The 21,786-nt window shown below is 40.9% G+C and overlaps 2 protein-coding genes across 2 annotated transcripts in view; both read left to right on the top strand.

Moving 5' to 3' along the window:
* Positions 1-21,786, top strand: part of SHC4 (SHC adaptor protein 4) — a 123,050-nt gene that overhangs the window by 90,982 nt on the left and 10,282 nt on the right. Inside the window, exons 10-11 of the mRNA XM_003784340.2 lie at positions 8,326-8,508; positions 19,298-19,551. Of these exons, the coding sequence (XP_003784388.1) occupies positions 8,326-8,508; positions 19,298-19,551 (437 nt within the window). The remainder of the gene's footprint in view (positions 1-8,325; positions 8,509-19,297; positions 19,552-21,786) is intronic.
* The window catches only part of LOC100946163 (serine/threonine-protein kinase PAK 3-like), a 1,956-nt gene continuing 772 nt past the window's right edge, over positions 20,603-21,786 (top strand). Inside the window, 1 exon segment of the mRNA XM_012801936.1 lies at positions 20,603-21,781. Coding sequence (XP_012657390.1) covers positions 20,603-21,781 — 1,179 coding nt within the window.

Below are 21,786 nucleotides of genomic sequence, written 5' to 3'. Positions count from 1 at the left end.
GTGTGGATAAGTGAACATATAATCCTTTGGCTGCAGGCCTCCAAGAGAGGCCCAGAAGGCCACAAGCGTGCCACCAGGATGGCTCGTGGTTTTTCCTTGTTCGGTGTGCTCCACCTTGGTCATGGTTTTGCTTTATGGAGTCTTTTCCTGCTTTGATGTCATCAAAGTTCTCCTCCTGGAAAGGTGCTTTCTCTTCTCCAAACTCGAGGGAGTTCCACTTCAAAGATCAGACAGGAAACTAATGTGAAAATTGATGCCTGTCATATCCATTAGGATTAAGATAAAACATTCATTCCAGCTTGGCAGAGGGAACCAAAGGGTTAGGCAAAATATGAGAGTGTCAGTTAGGAGCCCTTCCACCCCATACTTGCCGGGGCAGTAAATGTTTTGTTAATGTATGTGATTGATGTTAGGCAAAAGTTTTCCACAATGCAACTGTAGTGCATAAGATAGCAGGTTGGAAATATATTTTAATGAAAACAAGTTATACTGCCAGTTAGTCATTGCATTCTTACGAGTTGTTGGAAGTATTTATTTCTTTGGGAAAGAAAGTTCTGCAGCTTTAGACGGGGAGATGACTGAACAGTATAAGCCATTCAGTGGAGAATAGAGTTGGGTAAACATATTTGAGGACTCAAATTAGTAGAAACTTGTCACCTACAAGGTAGTCCCTTCCAAGGGGACTCCTCTGTTTTTTGTGGAATTATGCCAATGTGATCAATTAATTTTATTATTGTTTATACAGTGGGGGATACATGAGGATTTATTATTTCTGGTATAGATGTGATCACCACCCTCCTCTACCTTGTAAAATGGAATAGTGAGCTAAGATAGTATTTTAAATTCTTTAAAAACATAGCTTCTGGGGGCACTCATGGCTCAGTGGGGAGGGCACCGGCCATATACACTGAGGCTGGCGGGTCTGAACCCAGCAACGTAAGAGAAAAATATCCGGGTGTTATGGTGGACACCTGTAGTTCCAGCTACTTGGGAGGCTGAGGCAAGAGAATTGCTTAAGCCCAAGAGTTTGAGGTTGCTGTGAGCTGTGATACCATGGCACTCTACCCAGGGTGACAGCTTAAGACTCTGTCTCAAAAAAAAAAGGCTTATTTTGATAAAAATTAAAATGCCATGCCATGCTTTGAAATTTCTTAAAATTCCAAATTAATTCTTTTTTTTTTTTTTTTTTTTTTGAGACGGATCCTCAAGCTATCCCCCTGGGTAGAGTGCCATGGCATCACACTCACAGTAACCTCCAACTCCTGGGCTCAAGCGAGTCTCCTGCCTCAGTCTCCCAAGTAGCTGGGACTACAGGTGCCCGCCACAACGCCTGGCCATTTTTTGGTTGCAGCCATCATTGTTGTTTGGCGGGCCCGGGCTGGGGATTCGAACCCGCCACCTTAGGTGTATGTGGCTGGCGCCTTAGCCACTTGAGCCACAGGCGCTGAGCCCCAAATTAATTCTTAATAGTATGACTAAACAAATTAAACTACTGGTCAGTTTGACTCGCTTTTTAAAACTACCCTCTCTAGGAGCTGTAATTCCTTCCTCCCTCTTTTTCATCACCCTGGAAATTCCTTACCTAAGGATTAGCAGTCAGGAACATAGTACATGTGCCCTGTGTGTGTAACCATTTTCTCCTGGTGCTGAAGCTCACTTGGAAGTTCCTTTATGTCCTTTTTATCTCATTCATGCATTCTTCATTTATTTTATTTTAGTTTAGTTTTTGAGACAAAGTCTCACTTTGTTGCCCCTGGTAGAGTGCTGTGGCATCACAGGTCACAACACCTCCAACTCCTGGGCTCAAGTGATTCTCTTGCCTCAGCCTCCCGAGTAGCTGGGACTACAGGTGCCCACCATAACACTTGGCTATTGTTAGAGATTGGGTCTTGCTATTGCTCAGACTGGCCTCAAAGCCCTTAGCTCATCAATCCACCTGCCTCAGCCTCCCAGAATAATCCTGCTGGGATTATAGGCATGAGCCACCACACCTGGCCATATATTCTTTATATATTTAACAGTTCACTTAATGGTTATTGAGAACTTCCCATGGGTCAGGCACAATGCGAGGTGCTAGGGGTGGAGACTCAGGTGGCACTCATTTAATTTGCAATTTAACCAGAAAGTTACACCTTAAACAAATGCTTGCAAATGTGATGAGTGTTTCAAAGCCCTAGATGTTACAAGAACAAATAGGGAAACCTAAGTTAATCTGGGCATGGGAGGGCTGTAGAGGCTTTCTCTAAGGAGTGACACCCAAACCGAGACATGAGGGATGAGTGGAAATTATCTAGTCCCAAAGAGTGAAGTGAGGAAGGAAGGGAGGGTAGCAGAGGGAGAGGGAGAGAGAGGAGAAAAAAAGAGGGGGAGAGAGAGAAAATAAATGGGCTCCAGAACTAAATGTGCCAGGAGCAGTTCCCAGATCATGGGCACAGAGAGAGTGTAGGTCAAAGAGAGGAAGAGGAGTCTTGAATCAATGACAGAGTCCCGAGGAGCTCTAGCATTTTCAGCCCTGTCCAGATACCTCCCTTTCCAGCTTATCTCTTGTTCCCCCATTAAGCAGTCTTTATACCCGTGTCTTCTGTCCTCAGTCATCCAGCTTCTGAGGGGAACTCACTACATGAAAATTCTTGACATTTCTAGAATTGTGTTAAATGGGCTAAATCACAAAGTCACTAATGAAGAAAGGGGCATGGTTTCCCTTCCTTTCTTTCCCAAGAACTCTCAACTTGATTTTTGAAACATATTTTTTTTTTATTGAATGGTAACTATGTACCTTAATGCACTTCTGGGGTACAGTGTGGGGTTTTCACATGCAATCTGAAATACTTCCATCAAACTGGTCAACACAGCCTTCATGTCATTTTCTCAGTCATTGTTTTAAAACATTCACATTCTACTTTTGAAACATATTTTAAAAGCAACCTCTCCCCCTAAGCATAAATTTATAGAGAAATTAGTGGATATAAGGAGATATCATTTCAACCTTATTCAAGATTTTTCTTGAATGTAGTCATCATAGAGTTCAGTTTATTGTTTCTGCTTCTCTTGGTTTTACTTCTTCTTTAAAACATTATACAATGGGCTCGGCGCCTATAGCTCAACCAGCTAGGGCACCAGCCACGTACACCTAGGGTGGCAGGTTCGAATCCCGAGCCCGGACCCGCCAAACAACAATGACGGCTGCAACCAAAAAATAGCCAGGCGTTGTGGCGGGCGCCTGTGGTCCCAGCTACTTGGGAGGTGGAGGCAGGAGACTCGCTTGAGCCCAGGAGTTGGAGGTTGCTGTGAGCTGTAATGCCACGGCACTCTACCCAGGGGGATAGCTTGAGGCTCTGTCTCAAAAAAAAAAAAAAAAAAAACCAAAAACATTATACAATGTAATCCTTTACTTTATATGTACCCTGAGTCTCCATAAGCAGATCCAAACACTTGTAATAAAAGTTTGTTTGAGTCTTATTTTTTTTAATAGAATTAGTTTTAGTCGTAATGGTTAACTCTTAGACAAGTATATCATCTTCTGGTTTGCCTAAACTGGAACCCAAATGTATATTTGTAATAAAAAATACAACAGTAGGAAATTCTGTGTCCTATTACCTTTCTTAAAAGTGGCTCTATGGTAATGAGTAACTGAAAACCTTTCAGAATCTTGGGGAGGTAAGAAATGGTGTTTGTATTATATATATATTTTTTGAGACAGAGTCTCACTATTCACCTTTGGCAGAGTGCTGTGGCGTCACAGCTCACAGCAACCTCAAAGTCTTGGGCTTAAGCCATTCTCTTGCCTCAGCCTCCCAGGTTGCTGGGACTACAGGTGCCCACCACAATGCCCGACTATTTTTTTATTGTTTTTGTTGCAGTTGTCATTGTTGTTTAGCAGGCCTGGGTTGGGTTCAAACCCGCCAGCCTCAGTGTATGTGGCCGGAACCTTAACCACTGAGCTACAGGTATTTGTAGTTGACAAAAGTCCTCCATCTAGATACTTTCCTCCTCCTGTAAATCACTGAGTTACAACATTGTTTCCATAAAGAAGTAGATTCTGAGTTCCCCAGTGGAACTAGAAAGCTCAGAAGCCATCTCCCCAAACCTCAGCCATTAACACCTTGGTGGGATAGGAGTCAACCCACCTCTGGGGCCACTGTAAGACCCTCCCACTGTGGCAAGCAGGAGTTCCCTACTACAATGTTCTTTTTTTTTTTTTTGGCTGAGGCCGGATTTGAACCTATCACCTCCAGCATATGGGGCCGGCACCCTACTCCTTGAGCCACAGGTGCTGTCCTACAATGTTCTTTTTATCTTTAGATACCTAGAACCTTGGAACCTTCCTATGACTATTTGGGCATAGCTCTGTCTTAAAAGTGATCTGAAATTCTGGACCAATGAGCAAATCACTCACAGTTGCCAGAATAGCAAATACAGTTTGTATGACTTTATCAGAGATTCATATGTAAGCTTTTGAGAGGCACCTACAAGTTTGGCTTTTTTCCTCCAAAGACCTTTATTTATTCAAATATTGACTTAAACCTTGATTTCTGGTATATCATAAATACTGAAATAGGCTTCTGGTTGTTGAAGGAGTTAATTGTATTTATCACTAGACATAGAAAATAACCCTGTCCTTCATTCTAAATTCCCTATGGAAAAAAAAATAGTTACCAAAATAGAATAATGTTTCTCTGACCTTCAAGTTAAAATGGAAATGTTGATTTTTTTAATCAAAAAAACTTTAAATTTCCCTAAACCCTAAGGGCTTGTGCTTAAAAACTTTGTTACTTACAGTATCTACACACTTTATATATTTATTTTCTGACAGTTTTTTTCTTAGGCAGGTTGGATAGATTCTCAGAGTAATACTTAGCTCAAAGCATTTTTGGAAGACATCATGCCTGGGAAATGTGGCTAAGATCGCATCAACCAGACACTTTAGCCTGGAATGATTTCAAATTTGGGTATGGGGTGGACTGTCTGCATTTGAAAAAAAGCAATGTCAGTTTTCGAGAGAGACTGGGATAGACCCCAAAGCTTGTGTGTAGTAATCCTGTGGGAGGACGCTCTTGATGTGAATCAAGCATCGATTCAGCTTAATGCTTTGTGAAGGGCAGCTGAGTCATGTCCTGTGATAAGTGTTAATTTAGTCTTCAGAACATGGTGGGGTCAAATACACTAGGAAAGAAAACTGGGTAGATAGGCAGTCCTTTGTTCGTTCAGCTAACAAATGTTTTTCTTTTGAACACCTGCTTCATGCAACACACTAAAGATGCAGAAGCTAGGCAGATAAGTGGGTTAGAGTCTCTTCTCAAGGACTCAAGGGGGCAGGCAAACAAGTAAACATACACTTACAGTTGATGGTGGACTGGTACCTTCCCCAGCCAGGAGGGAGGGAATCAGGGGAAGGCTTCCTGAAGGAGATGGTTTCAGAGCAGAATCTTCAAAGACAAATAGGAGTTCGGCCAAGAAAAGAAGAGGTGGGTATTTCAGTCAAAGAAAAGTATCATGTGTAAATAAACAACTGAGCACCAGTGAGAATAATATACTAAATGTCAACTAAAGGCAGGCCCTCAACATTATTTCACTTAATTCTCACAATTGTATTTTAATCGAAGCATCCACATTTTACAGATGTGAAAACTGAGTCTTAGAGAAGTTAATTAACTTGCCCCAGACCACAGAGATACTAAGAGACCACAGGAGTTTGAACTCACATCCATGTGAGTAGCTGACCTTTTAGCCATTTGCAACCATTTTTGATCATGTTGCATCTTCAGTACATTTTTTTTTTTGAAGTTTTTTTTTTGGCCGGGGATGGGTTTGAACCCACCACCTCCAGCAAATGGGGCTGGCGCCCTACTCCTTTGAACCACAGACGCCACGCACATCTTCAGTACATTTTTTAAGAGCAGCCTCTCCTAAATAAATGATTGGTCAATCATATGTAAGTTACATATAAGTACAATACTAATATATTATGCATTTATAAAACACAAATGTAGAAATTTTAAAGTTAGAGTTGGTAGTGAATAAATATTTTTTAAAGTCTTAGTAATTACAACAGCTGAATTAGATCATATCTCAAGGCCTAGTATACATTTAGAGCATTTATTGACAAAATAGATGTAAACCTAGATTTAAATCTTGACAGTTTTTACTTTTAGGGGTCCCCAAGCTCTGATTGGATTAGGTCATCCTTGTTTATAAGCCCTTAATGCAGCTAAGGAGGAGTTTTTTTTACTCGGGGTAAAAGGATTATCTTCAACCTTTAGTTTCTCTGCAGGGATTTTTCAGCCACTCTCCATTTGTGAAAGTAAGTTTAGTTTAAACTAGATAATGCAACTTATAAATCCACTTAACTAAGCAAATGGAAACTGGCTTATATGTTGCTAAATGCCCCAAACAAAGCATCCTGTCAACCCTCCCTCTGTAGCAAGGAGTCCCCTTTCAGTAAACCCCACATATGGAGTGTGACACACAGGCGGGCTGACGCACAACAGCTGACATACAGACAAGAACTAAAGGAGGAGCAGGTGGTGGTCTAACAGGCTCCCCCTACTTGGTGAACACTTAGGTCTCTATCCTGCCAGTTCACCACGCTGTGAAATTCAATTCTTGGACCACATCAGGGCAGTTTAATGACTGAAGCAGAAGGACTGGAGAAGTGTTCTTGCTCAGTAAGGCAACGGAGGCCACCACTTCCCGTGCAGCCTCATGGTGATCCGGTAGCTAAAACTATAAACGTACTTGTTTAAACAGTAAAGCAAAACTATTCTATCCTGGCACTTTAGGACAGAACCCTTGGAAGGTACAGAGAGTGCTTCATGCTATTGTGTAGTGAACTATGGTGCATTCAGTCACTATTTGTTGATGTCCTAGTATCATGTGCCAGGCGTGTACAGTGGTTGCCATTGAGAGCAAGGCAGATAGGATCCCTGCCTGCATGGAAGATGCAGTCTAGATGCATTATAGATACTAAATAAAAATAACATAAATGATAGGATTCAATACTCTTGTGATAAGGGTTTCGAAGGTTAAGTGCAAACTGCTAGGAAAGCAGAAAGGCCTAATTTATTCTGGAAGGTCGAGGAAGGCTCTCCTGAAGAAAGAGACGTTTCAACTGACATCTGAAGGATGAGAGTGATGGAAAGGGGGAGGGAAACGCATGTCAATCAGAGGAGATGGCTTTTTGGTGGACATCATACAGCAAGAAGGCCAAGGTGACCCTAGGCAGAGACTGGGGAGGAGAGAGAGTAGAAGGAAACTCTTCAGTAAACAGAGCAGGGCCTGCAGTGTGGGAGACCATTGAAAGGTTGTTAAACCTCTGAGAAATAGGATCAGATTTGTGGGGGTGCTGTGGAGAGGGAGTCTCACTCTTTTGCCCAGGCTAGAGTGCCATGGCATAAGCCTATCTCACAGCAACCTCAGTCTCCTGGGTTCAAGCAATCCTCCTGCCTCAGCCTGAGTAGTTGGGACTATAGGTGCCTGCCACCACACCCGGCTAATGTTTCTGGTGTTAGTAGAGAGGAAGACTCACTCTTGCTCAGGATGGTCTCAAGCTGCTGAACTCAATTAATACTCAAGTCTTGGCCCCACCTAGTGCTAGAATTACAGGTGTGAACCACTGCACCTGGCTCCTGATTTGCAGTTTTGAAAAGATCATTTTGACCAAATACTTAGAATAGAATAGATAGGGAGAGAATAGATTAAGAGAGGAGGAGGAAGTAACCTGAGGGTTGAATTGTGCCTATTGAATAACTGAATTAAACATCAGTAATCAGTGTAAAGCTGAACTGGGCAAGGGAAAATTTGGGGCACAGAGAAGCCAGACTTTTCATACTTAAGAATTTAATTTAATTTAATTTATTCATTCATTTCTAAATGAATTTAATCCACAGGAAGTAAGACTTCTAAATTAATTAATTGGTTTTTTTGAAAAGGAGTTTAACAATAGATACTCAAGTTCAATATGATATGGGTATTTCCCCGATTCCTGGCTACCCCTTTGAGCAGTGCTGGGTGCAGGTTCCTGCTGTTTGCTGAGACAGTCAGTCCCTTTTGCTTCCATGGACATTTCTTCTTCTGGATGTTGCTGCTTTTCCTACCTACTGTTGAAGCAGTGGGTTAGCTGAGGGATGGGGAGCTCAATGAGATGGTGGCTTTCCCTCAGAGTGGTGATTATCTTGATTTTATAGGTAAAACCTGGAAGTTGATGTTCAATTCTTATATAGAGTGGGCATGCCTTTTAGCTACCTGTCAATTCTAATCTCCAACGTTATTTTAGTTACTATTTACAAAGCAAAGACATGACGCATCGATCACTACTAATCACTGCAGGTAATGCCCATGAGAGAGGGGTGCAGGCCCAGCGAGACGCCTCATCAGTGAAGCACACTACGTGTCGAGCGGATCTCTTCGACGACCCCTGCTACATTAACACGCAGGCCCTGCAAAGTATACTTGGCTCTACTCGAAATCAAAGCTCAGCTCAACCCCTGGGGAGCCCGTGGCACTATGGAAGTAAGTAGCAACTCACTGTGTTAGTTCCCAGGGCTGTTGTAACGTATCACCACGGACTGGGTATTTTAAAACAACAGAAATTGATTCTCTCACAGTTTTGGAAGCCAGAAGTCCAAAATCAAGGTGTCAGCAGGGTTGGCTTCTTCTGGAAGATCTGGGGGAGAATTTATTCATTGTTTTCCTAACTTCAGGTGGCTGCTGGCAATTTTTTGTTCCTTGACTTGCAGACAGGCCAGTGCCATCTCGGCCTCAGTTCTCATGCCACCTTCCCCTGGGTCTCTGGGTCTCAGGTCTCCCTCTCTTTTCTCCTACAGGACAAGAGTCACTGGATTTAGGGTGAGATGAGATGATTAGATGAGGTGAACTTCATCTCAAGATCCTTAATTTAATTACATCCGCGAAGACCCTTTTGGCAAACTAGGTCACATTCACAGGTGCCAGAGATTAGGACATCAATTTATCTTTTGGGGACCACTATTTAACTCATTACACTGTCTCTCGACTTTAAAGAAGGCTGTTTTCTGGCCATTTTCAGGGAGTGAGAAGTTTCCTTTCTTTACCTCAACCCCTCACGGTGGTTAATGTAGATTAGAAATGTGAAGATGTTTGGGGGTTTCAAGGTCAGGGCATGTTGGTTTGGAAAAATCCTTTCAAGTACTTTAAATTTAGTCGCACCTTTTGGTTCCTTCTATGTGCTTTTGCTGAAGGAAGGTCTGACAAAGCCAGGAGCTAACTTGCAATTTGTTTATTTGCGTGAGTAACAATAGCCACTATTTCTGCTCTGATGGCATTCATTTTATTCATCTGAAAACTCGTTAATGAGTCATCTAGAAAGTACTAAATAAGATGGTTCCTTTCCTTGTCCATATACTGTGGGTAAAATACAGTAAGGCAAACATTTTTCTTTCTGCTGAATTGTTTCCAGGGGTAAATGCATGAATAGAAACATAAATAAATAAAAACAAAACAGCGCAAAGCCTATAATCAGCTGAAAAATAAATAAACAAAAAATGCTTTTCATGGCATGTTGAAGCTTGCTGGGTTCAGAGACTGGCTTGGTGTCAAATCTGGTTTGCTCCAAAGATGGAGAGCCAGCCAGTCACTGAGAAAGACCGTTCACTATGTCAGGAAGTTTCTACAGAACTGCCAAAGGCAACTTTCTAGCTAGTGTGGCTACAATGGTGAGATAAAATTTAAAAGGAGATTTTGTTTAGCTTGGGTACCAGATTACCTTAACTCTCTAGATGAAGAAGCAAAGGTCCTCATTGTCAGCCGAGTGGCAGAGTGTCCCATCTTTTTGCAGACTTTCTAGGATCATTCTTGGCACCCAATTCAACCAAGTTGGGTTCTCTGGGAACAAACACTAAGATAGAGCTTGGCATGCAGCGTCTTTACAGGGGCCAGTACCAGGAAGCAAGTGGGAGGAAGCAGGGTGGCACAGAGAGGGAGGTGGGACTACAACACCAGGCTGACAAAGCCTCCACCAATCCCACTTACAGACGCTCCAGCCCCACTTATGTCTCTCTTTGGACGTGGGCCACCCTAGTGAGGACAAGCCCAAGGACAACTGAGGCAGAGCCTGACAGGTTGGTCAGCTGGAAGCCAACTGCTGACACATGGGGCAATTGGTCCTTCCTTAAAGGGGGATCTGGGCAGTGCATCTCTGTCCACCCAGGAGGGCATCTTGTGCAATGGACAAGTGGTATAACATGAATTCAGGTTCAGCTGTTCAATGGATAATCTTACTCCACTGTTCAGTGTGAACTACCCTGTGTGGGTAGGTAACATTTGTTATAGGGATGGCTTTTGGAAAAATCAAGTTTCTGGACCCTAGGTTTTAAAAGTAACTTTGTAAGATTATACACTTGATACCTTTCGTTTCTTGAACTTTTCAGAGCCACAACATATTATCAGAAAACTTATTTAGTAGGTGGCCCAAATTAGGTAATCTCTGGTATTAAATATTCCTTGATTTACAACTCCAGTTCCTTCATAATCAAGATTTTAAAGTTGAAGCTTTTTATAACTCAAGCAACGAAATTTTACCTTTCGCCACAGACAATTCAATAACACAAAAAGGTAAAATTAATACATAACAAAATGCCTATCATTAGTTGAAAATAAATATTTAGCCTGGCTTCAGTCTTCTTTCTTTAGCCTTTTTTCCTCTCCCTGCTTTGATGGAAACACGTTTAATAATTCAGGGCTCTGGTTCTCTCTCTCTCTATTTCCTATTAGGATTTAATGTACCATAACCTCCCTGGGCTTCTGCTGCCCCCTTGGGGTTAAGTTCAGCCTGTTCTTTTTCCCTCTAAAAAAATAAAAAATTAAGTCCAACTCCAAAAGCATAAATAGTGTTGATTTACGAAAATTTAATGAAGAGATGGAGTCAGGATAACTTTACACATACTTTTAAAATAAAATATGTTAACTGCACTCTTAACCTTTCACCCCTAATGATTCCTCCTGTTTCCTTCCTTCCTCCCCCAGAAATCCTCTTTAGCCTCTTCAGGGATACTTAACCCCTCTTATCCAGATAAAACCTTGCTGATTAGCTCAGTATAACCAAAGAAAACCATATCAAAGCACATCCAGAATGACTAACCTGCTGTCTGTCAAGCGTGCCCTTGGAGCTCCTCAGCTCATCCCGGCACACCGCCAACACAAGAAGTGTTTGACACGGTCTTTATTCCTACCCGAAGAAAATCGTTAGTTCTGGCACTATCTCATTTTTTATTGATGCATTATTATCCTACTTTTAGTCTTAGCTGCCATAACAAATAAACTCCCCCAAATAGTTTAGTTTAAAAAAGAACTGAAGTTCGTTTCTTTTACTTAGTAGCTCAAAGATTGGTGGAACTGGACAAATAGGGCAGCTCTGGCATTCTCAACATCTCTCTTTCATCTTTGGTCCCATGTGGTTGCTTGGACTCTCACCAGCACATGTGTGATGTGGGAAAAGAGAAAGGTAAGAGAAGTGCCTGTTATACACACACACACACACACATTTCTTTGAAGGATACGACCCAGAAGTGACAGACATCATTTGCCACCTGCCAGTAGTGAAACTGACCCATGTGGCTGTACCTCACTGCAAGGGAGGATACAAAAGTTCTTATAGTTCATGCCTAGCTAAATGTTAGGAGCTCAAGAATGCAGCGAAAGGAAGGATTGATGCTGGTAAACAAACTATTTCTACCATAGATCACCTTTCTGCCACTCAAATATTCATGAGCTCTTTTTACATAGAACTTGTTTACCCTCTCCCCAAGGAGTCACTGTAGGTACGCCATACAATTACAGTGTCCAAGACGAGATGGCCATCCTTCTGATCTTCCAGTTGTCTGCCACCCTCCACACACACAATTCATAGTGGAATAGGAATAAAATAATTGCAATATAAACTCACTTGCGCAGAGGGGAAAATTGCAATAGCAGGAGGCAGCAGTGAGTGGTCCACAGGGATAACCAGGTCCTGCCAGGCAGTGACTGTGAAGCTCCCTGAGCTGGAAGTAGAGCAGCTGGTTTCCTTAGACCCTCAGTTGGCTTACTGAGAGGAATTTGGTATCTGTTGTCGTCTATGGGCCCAGACTGTGCCATCTGGGTTGTTCCCACCATTATTTTCTGTGTGCACAGTTAAAGTAGCTGTTGGAGAATGTTCCCTTCTTGGAGAGTCACCATTTTTACAGCTTACTTCCCCCTGATGTGAACATGAGAAGTTAAGAGTTTGCTTCAAGGGACAAAGGCCCTAGATAAGAAGGGACTGTGATTTCTTTGGTAATGTGATTTTCTCAAAAACTTAGTCATATTCTACTTTATTCACTTAGTGTAAGCTTATTCACTCAGTAGTAAGTTCCACATGAAATTTTCCACAATATACCTCTATCGTCCTTTTCTTGCCAGACTGATCTGTAGTGATGTCCCTTCTCTCTTTGCTGTTACTGATTATTATCTCATTTTTACTTGATCAGCCCTCTTTTAGGTTTATTCATTTTACCAATCTTTCCAAAGTACCCAGATTTAGGTTCAATTTTCTCTCTCTCTCTCTAGTTTGTTTTGGGTAGAGATGGGGTCTCACTATGTTGCCCAGGCTGGTTTCAAACTGCTGGCTTCAAGTGATCCTCCTGCCTTGGTCTCCCAAATTCCTGGGATTACAGGCATGAGCCGCCATGCCTGGGCTATTGTTTTTTGTTTTCTATTTAATTTATTGCCATTTTTATCTTGATTATGTTTTCCTTCTACTTGCTTTGCATTATATTTTCTCTTCTTTATCTTTATTTCCATAACAAAATATTTATTTCACTTGGCCTTTTTGTGTGAATTAAGGGATCTAAATTATCCACATAAGTCAATTTTCCAAATGCTATTGATTAAATAATCTCCTCTTTTTTCTAATACCACTCTCTATTAAACTAGGCTCCTCCTACGTGTGTGAATCTGCTTCTAGGATGTTTATTATACCTTTTTCTACTGGGCCACTTGCCTATTCTAAACCAGAGTCCTTTTGCCAATTGCTGTGCTTTTATAATATGTCTTACTAGACATTTAATTCTTCCTTCATGACAAATAATTTTTCTCTGCGTACTATCCCAACCTCTCACTTATGTTTAACATTTTATGTTGACATCTTTTCTATGAATTTTTCAGATACTTTGCAGAAATAAGCATATTTTTTCTTCTCAATAATGCAAAGAAATTCCTCATGGATTCCATACTTCAAAATTAGCTTACTTGTTAAAATTTAGTTGTAACCCTGAAATTAGTACTCATGATGCTTTTGTGATCATTCACAGACATGCCCAGAGAAACAAAAAATTTGAGTACACACCCACTACACACGTTCCTGGCTGAGGTTAAACCAGGTCACACTCCACTTCTTGTTTGGCTCTCATACTGTACACAAGTGTACTTTTGTGGTCTATTTAGTGCCACTTTTTTTTCTGTTTGTTGGTGATTTCACTGTTTAAGGTGTCCCTCAAACAAAGTGCCATGGTACTATCTAGTGTTTCTAAGTACAGGAAGTCTGTGATGTACCTTATGGATAAAATACAGGGTGGCCATAAAGTTCACGTGCAATTTAAAATAGTATGCAATTTTTAATTGTACATGAACGTTATGGACACCCTGTATGTGTGTTAGGTAAACATTGATTAGGCAAGAGTTAGATTGTTGTTGGCTGTGAGTTGTATTAGTGAATCAACAATATAGACTAAACAAGATGTCTTTTCTTTCTTTTTTTTTTTTTTTTGAGATACAGTCTCACTCTGTTGCCCCAGGCTAGAGTGCCCTGGCATCACAAGTCACAGCAACCTCAAACTTTGGGACTCAAGGGATCTTCTTATCTCAGCCTTCTGAGTAGCTGGGACTACAGGTGCCTGCCACAAGGCCCAGCTTTCTATTTTTAGTAGAGATGGGGTCTCACTTTGCTCAAGCTGGTCTCAAACTCCTGAGTTCAGGCAATCCACCCGCCTTGGCCTCTCAGAGTGCTAGGATTACAGGCGTGAGCCACCACACCTGGCCTAACAAGATGTCCTTAAGCAGAATCTCACATAAAACACAGTTATGAGTTGATTGATAGATGAAAATGCTGTGATCTGAGGCTTGTACAAACCTACCGCTCCATATTCTGAAGGAGCAAATGTTCAGTTTTCACTAATTCATTGTTGGTGCCAACTTTATAAAACACTAACTATTATGAATAAGACTTGACTGTACTAACACTTCTCTTGAATAGGAGCTGGAGTCATTGTAACATGTTGTAGGGAGAAAAAGAGAGGATTCAGAAAACTGGGGCCTGTTTCCCAAACCTGATGCTCTTCTCACAAGTTTACACAGTTCTGATACATACTATCCTATAGACAGGGTTTATTTTATTTTAATTCAAAATATAATACAAATGCTTACAGAAGAAATTCAGATAAAAAAGAATGGTGTCCTTCCTATATTCTACTATATCCAACTACCTAGATATTAACAATTTCTTTTGATTTCTTCCAGAATGTGAATGCATAGTTAAGAATCTGTCAACTCAATTAATTAATTTATTTCTATATTCTTCAAAACTTAAACAAAAGTTATAATAACTTCCTTTTATGCTTGCTTATTTTACTTTTTGCAGTTTTTTTGGCTGGGGCCGGGTTTGAACCTGCCACCTCCAGTATATGGGGCTGGTGCCCTACTCCTTTGAGCCACAGGTGCTGCCCTATTTTACTTTTGTTTTAAAACGTGATCTTCATTATTTTCAGATGCTCTATGGTATTCTGTTGTGTGACTGCATCATAATTTATGTAACTAGTCTCTTACATCTCAATTCTTCCCAGTCCTTTGCTAATACAGTAATTAATACTATAATTTTATAGATGGTCTTAACAATTGAATTAATCAGGGTGTTGTCTTTATAGTTCATATTGGTTTCTTTAAATTTCTTTTCTTTCTTTTTTTTTTTTTTTTTTTGAGACAGAGTCTCACTATGTCACCCTTAGTAGAGAGCCATGGTGTCACAGCTCACAGCAACCTCAGACTCCTGGGCTCAAGCAATTCTCTGGCATCAGCCTCCCGAGTATCTGGGACTATAGGTGCTCACCACAACAGCTGGCTATTTTTAGAGATGGGGATCTTGCTCTGTCTCAGGCTGGTCTCGAACCCATGAGCTTAGGCTGTCCATCCACCTTGGCCTCCCAGAGTGCTGGAATTACAGGGGTGAGCCACCATGCCCAGCCTGGTTTCTTTAAATTTCTCATCCTTCCTTTCTCAGTAGGATTACTTGCAATTGTCTAATCCAAATTTTGCATGTTCATGTTTTTTCTCCTCTCCAAGGTTTCGCCCCTCAGATAAATATGGGTGTGGATATCCGTATCTATCCTGTGTGTAGTTCTGATTTGGAACTGTATGTGTATTAGCTACTAACATAAGGTGACCAGATTTTAACATTGGTAAAGCGGGACACCACTGGGGGGCGAGGCCTGACAACAATGCAAACTTTGATAAGCAGTTCTCGGTAATCAGTTCCCAACAATTATTTGTTATTATTAAAGTTTAACAATATAAAATTAACAAAAATAATATAAAATGCATATCCTGGAGAAATAGCCACGTGGCAGCCAAAAACCATATATTCCCTTCCTGTTCTCCTGTGTTCCCTAGCTTGTCCGTTCTTTCCAAAAATCGGGGCTTTTTTAAATGCCGCAGGATGCAGGACAAATTGTTAAAAATTGGGACTGTCCTGCCAAAAGCAGGACATCTGGTCACCTTACTGGGGGTGGGGGTGGGGAGCTACTTATTTGTTCCAGACAGTTTGGCTCCTTCTGAGCTAATTGTCCTTGCCTAGAAGCAAGGGAGGGAGCCAGTCTCTTTCTGATACCTTGCCTAGGAGGGGAGTAGGGAGTTTACATTAGCCTTTTCATTTCCAAATGAAGTTACATTAACCTCTTCATTCCCAAATGGAGTTACATTAACCTTTTCAGCAGCTGAAATTGTATATTCCCTTCCTATTCTCCTGCGTCCCCTAGCTTGTCATGCATTCTTTCCAAAAATTGGGACTTTATAAAAACACCACAGGATGTGAGACAAATTGTTCAAAATCGGGACGTCTGGTCACCTTATACTAACAGTAACTCTGAGATGATTTGATTACTTTTTCCATAATTCTTTTATTTTTTTTCCATGATTCTTACCACTTTTTGGTGGAGCTCCATTAAATATAGATTGGCCACCTTTGTTGCTTCCTTAAACTTCTCTACTTTCTTCTTCTTCTTCTTCTTTTTTTTTTTTTGAGACAGAGTCTCACTATGTCACGCTGTGGCATCACAGCTCACAGCAACCTCAAACTCCTGGGCTTAAGTGATAGATTCTCTTGCCTCAGCCTCCCAAATAGCTGGGACTATAGGTGCCTGCCACAATGCCCAGCTATTTTTTTGTTGCAGTTGTCATGTTGTTTAGCTGGTCTGAGCCAGGTTCTAACCTGCCAGCCTGGGTGTATGTGGCTGGTGCCATAACCGCTATGCTACAGGCACCATGCCCTTCTCTACTACTTCTGAGAAAGCATATTAATTCAATAATTATTGAATATTGCATAGAAATTTATATAATTAGTCATATTTAGATCATGATCAACATTTTCAATGTCAACTTTACATTAAAAAGGAGCAATTGATAGTGGACCACGATGTTAAAAGTGGTTTTATTTAGTGATAAGACTGGAAGTGATTCATTTTTCCCCCTATTTCTTAGATTTAAAAAAATATCATGTAAAACTTTTAAAGTTACAATAAAAGCTTAAAAATTGTCACATATTCTGCTTTTGGAAGAATTCGACTTTCAGAAAATCAGTGTGTTGGATACCCTGTATTTGGATGATGGAAGTCTCCTAGCACGGTGTCTCTTGTCTGTGTGCTAACATGAATAATTATGTTAGGAAGACATAGTCCATATCCTCTGGCTGGCCCATGATCTGTTGCCTCTTTTGAAGATGATATAATGTCTATTTTTCTTTTGTTTTGTCCTTGTCCAAAAGCTCTTCACTATAATCTCACAATAAACCAAAAGCCATCACTCATTAAGATGCATGTGCCCCCCCCCCCACTTCCATGCATCCCTCCTGCACACACTTACACACTTTCTCTCTCACAAAAACATCGTACAGCTACTTACTGGAAGTTCTCCATTGTGCCTGAAGGCAGGCAGCACTAAGGCCAAATACTAGTATTATTCATCAGATCTGTACACATTTCATCAGGCTAATTATGGCAACAATAGAAAGACTTGTTTGTTTGTAGAGAAGAATATTTCCAGTCATTAGATTTAGACTAAAGATGTTTTAAAATATATATATATTTGTGAATGCATCATTAAGTAGGGACAAAACTGTAACACAGTAGGAGAACTGAATTATGGCTGTAGGACACTAGTGGCCCACACCAAGGACTTCATGGGCTGGTCATGTATAAGTTATAAAACTCCTAGTCAAGAGAATTTTTTATTTGTGAGATCCTTGTGTAAGGATATATAAACACTCCTTTCCGTTAGGAAAGATGAAGTCTGATTTCTTTCTTTCTTTTCTTTTTTTTTTTTTTGAGACAGAGTCTCACTATGTTGCCCTCAGTAGAGTGCTGTGGCATCACAGCTCACAGCAACCTCTAACTCTTGGGCTTAAGTGATTCTCTTGCTTCAGCCTCCCAAGTAGCTGGGACTTCAGGTGCCTGCTATAATGCCTGGCTATTTTTGTTGTTGTTATTGTTGTTGTTGTAGCTTTCATTGTTGTTTAGCTGGCCTAGGCTGGGTTTGAACCTTGCCAGCCCCGGTGTATGTGGCCAGTGCCCTCAAGGCTGAGCTACGGGCACTGAGCCATGATTTCTATCTAAAAGAAGCTTTACATTTAAAAAGACAAAGACTAGTTTCTAGTGGTTATTTTCCTGGTACATTGCCATATTAAACATACAATTTTTACCTGGATTCATACTTAATAATTTTATGCTTTTACTTCTGCAGATGGTCTATATCAGCATTTTTCAACCTTTTTTAATGTCATGACACACTTGATCCGATAGTTAATCTTCCCTGGCACAGTTCAATTATGTTGATCCAAAAAAGAGGGAAAAAAAGGATGTACTTAGTGTGCTTTGAAATTCTTCTGAAAATAATTTAATTAATGATCTTTAAAAATTTTCACAGCATACCCATGCTTCAACACCAGTTGAAACTCACTGCTCTATATCATTCTGATAGCCTTGCTATATACTAGGGACCTTTGTAGGTACTACAGACATAGAGTGGCTAGATTGGTTTTGAAAATTAAGAGATTTTCACATCCAAAGCAAGAGCCTTTGTGTTCAGTGATTAAGAACCCGGGCTTTGGAGTAAGATAGACCTCAGCTCAAATTCAAGATTTTTAACATATTAGCAGAATGAGTTTGAGTAAGCCGCTTAACTTTTCTACAGATCTATTTCCTTGCCAGTCTACAAGGTGGTCCCCATACAGTGCGGCCATAAAGTTCATGTACAAATAGCGTCGCGTTATACCCAGTATATGGGAACTACACAATAATTTTTATAACTGTCAGTACCAACAGCACTATTTAGCACTAACTGAGTATACCTTCTCCTTCTCAGTGGACAACACTTCAGCAGAGCTTTGGGGAGCTGCCTGAAGCTGCGCCTCCTGGTTGATTTGTCTCCTTTTACCTCATCTACTCTGTTTTGTCCAAGCAGGTGAATGACACAAACAACAGAGTGGTCATTTAATAGGAATGCTATGAGGTTGAGCAAAGCTTTGAAGTTTCTGGCAAGAAGAAGGTCTAGAAGCACATTAGTAATTTGATATTTTTTTAAAAAGCAAAAAACCAAAACAACAAAAAGAGCTAAATGCTAAAAGTACAAACAGCCCAAAGTTACCATAGCTATTTTCAAAGAGTTTGGAAATTTTGTGGGAGTTATCTGTAATCCAGGTACAGCGTAACCCTCTTTCTCTTTAACAAACAGCCCCCGGGACATAAAGAATCTCTCTCAGCAGTTATAAAAGCAGTTCTCATGGGTTGGTTCCATTTCTCAACTGAAAGAAAAACTCCTGCACCTGGGCAAGACTTTCCTGGTAACAGAAGCCAAAGGCAATGTTTAGATGTACCGTTAAATTAGGGGAGTTCTGAAAACAAAAACCTCATTTATTCCAGAAGCAGTATTATTTAAACAGTGTCTGGCACACAGTAGGACCTCAAGTTATATTTGCTGAGTGAATGAATGAATGGATGAAACAGATGGTAACTTGGCAATGTCTCTCTTTATGTTCTGACTTCAGAGCCACCAGAAACAGTCCAGCCAGGTGCCACAGCCCAGACTGCCAGCTCACATTCTTTGCCACACATAGAGCAGCAGCTGCGGAATGAAGAGTGCTACCATGGCAAGCTGAGCAGGAAAGCAGCAGAGAGCCTCTTGGTAAAGGACGGGGACTTTTTGGTTCGAGAGAGTACAACATCCCCTGGCCAATTTGTGCTGAGTGGACTACAGGGAGGACAGGCAAAACATCTTCTCCTAGTGGATCCTGAAGGCAAGGTATCATTGACTTTCCATTATAGGTTTCACAGGATGTGGTTCTATTAAGGATCCTCTGAATATCATCCAAAACTTGGTATTATATAGTGTTCAAGGCTAAGCATTTATTGTTTCTTGAACCTGCTTTTAGCATGTGTTGTACATGCTTTGAAAGGGTCATAGTGGGAGGCCACCCTGGAATATCAAGTAGAAGAAAGCCTCTTTCTGCCCTTCTCAATTCAATTCAGTGAATTAAATGAATACCAACTACATGGAAGTATAGGGATTGACACTTGACTATTGAACAGTATTAGATGCATAATACTTACTCTTAGAGTGCTTATCATTTCATAAAACAGGTGCTTAAATAATTATAATGTAAGGCTGAATGAGAAAAGGATGATTAAACCAAAGCATATGGTGTTTCTCAGGATAGAGAGGTCATTTTCGTTGAGGCAAACTTGAGAAAATTTATTGTAGGTTCTGACATGTAAGGTTAACCTTGATAGAAAGAAGAATTTCAAAAGGGGATATTAGGAGTATAGCAAAGGAACCACTGGAGCAGATAGTAATAGAATGGTATTAAGTCCACAGAAGATGTATGGCAGAGAAGAGGATACCTGTAGGTAGAAATTACCCTGGAAAGGTAGGTTAGAACTATCACATAAGGTGGGAATATAGACCAAAATATCTAATTTGTCAGACGTGGAGAGACATTGGCAGTTTTGGAGAAGAAAGATGATGCAATTGAAGCCTATGTGAGTGGTTACATCAGTAAGGTGCCGAAATAGGAAACCCAAGCCTTCATTCCCCCACAGAAATACCAATTATCAACTATAGACAGACCAAAATACATTTATGAGAATTACAGAATCCAGTTAAGAAGTTGTAGTTCCTTAGGTGAACATAAAACTGAGAATAGCTCTGTTGAAATAAGTAAGAAGAGAACTTTTTGCAGCTGGCTTTATCTGTTCGTCCTCTCAGCCTGATTATTAGCAGGCCTGCTTTGTCTTAGTCCAAGCTGATTTTCACTCCTCAGTCTTTAGAGCTGTGAAATTGGTTGTAACTGAAAATGTCTGACGGTCTGGATAATGAAGAGAAATCCCCAGCTCCCCCACTGAGGATGAATAGTAACAACCAGGATTCTTCAGCACTCAACCACAGCTCCAAACCACTTCCCATGGCCCCCGAAGAGAAGAATAAGAAAGCCAGGCTCCACTCTGTCTTCCCAGGAGGAGGGGATAAAACCAGTAAGAAGAAAGAGAAAGAGCGCCCAGAGATCTCTCTTCCTTCAGACTTTGAGCATACGATTCATGTTGGGTTTGATGTAGTCACCGGGGAGTTCACTGGAATTCCTGAGCAGTGGGCACGATTACTCCAAACCTCCAACATAACGAAACTAGAGCAGAAGAAGAACCCCCAAGCTGTCCTAGATGTTCTCAAATTCTATGATTCCAAAGAAACGGTCAAAAACCAGAAATACATGAGCTTTACGTCAGGAGATAAAAGCGCACATGGATACATAGCAGCCCATCCTTCGAGTACAAAAACAGCATCTGAGCCTCCTTTGGCTCCTCCTGTGTCTGAAGAAGAAGATGAAGAAGAGGAAGAAGAAGAAGATGACAATGAGCCCCCACCAGTTATTGCACCAAGGCCAGAGCATACAAAATCTGTCTACACGCGTTCTGTGGTTGAATCCATTGCTTCACCAGCAGCACCAAATAAAGAAGTCACACCACCTTCCTCTGAGAATGCCAATTCCAGTACTTAGTACAGGAACACAGATCGGCAAAGGAAAAAATCCAAGATGACAGATGAGGAGATCTTAGAGAAGCTAAGAAGCATTGTGAGTGTTGGAGACCCAAAGAAAAAATACACAAGATTTGAAAAAATCGGTCAAGGGGCGTCAGGTACTGTTTATACAGCACTAGACATTGCAACAGGACAAGAGGTGGCCACAAAGGAGATGAACCTTCAACAGCAACCAAAAAAAGAATTAATTATTAATGAAATCCTAGTCATGAGGGAAAATAAGAACCCCAATATTGTTAATTATTTAGATAGCTACTTAGTGGGTGATGAACTATGGGTAGTCATGGAATACTTGGCTGGTGGCTCATTGACTGATGTGGTCACAGAAACCTGTATGGATGAAGGACAGATAGCAGCTGTCTGCAGAGAGTGCCTCCAAGCTTTGGATTTCTTGCACTCAAACCAAGTGATCCATAGAGACATAAAGAGTGACAATATTGGCTC

The sequence above is a fragment of the Otolemur garnettii genome, unplaced genomic scaffold (genome assembly GCF_000181295.1).
Source record: "Otolemur garnettii isolate 467f Iridium unplaced genomic scaffold, OtoGar3 scaffold00011, whole genome shotgun sequence".
Lineage (NCBI taxonomy): Eukaryota > Metazoa > Chordata > Mammalia > Primates > Galagidae > Otolemur > Otolemur garnettii.
The sequence above is the reverse complement of the archived record's forward strand: the minus strand, read 5'-3'. Positions and strand labels throughout refer to the sequence as shown.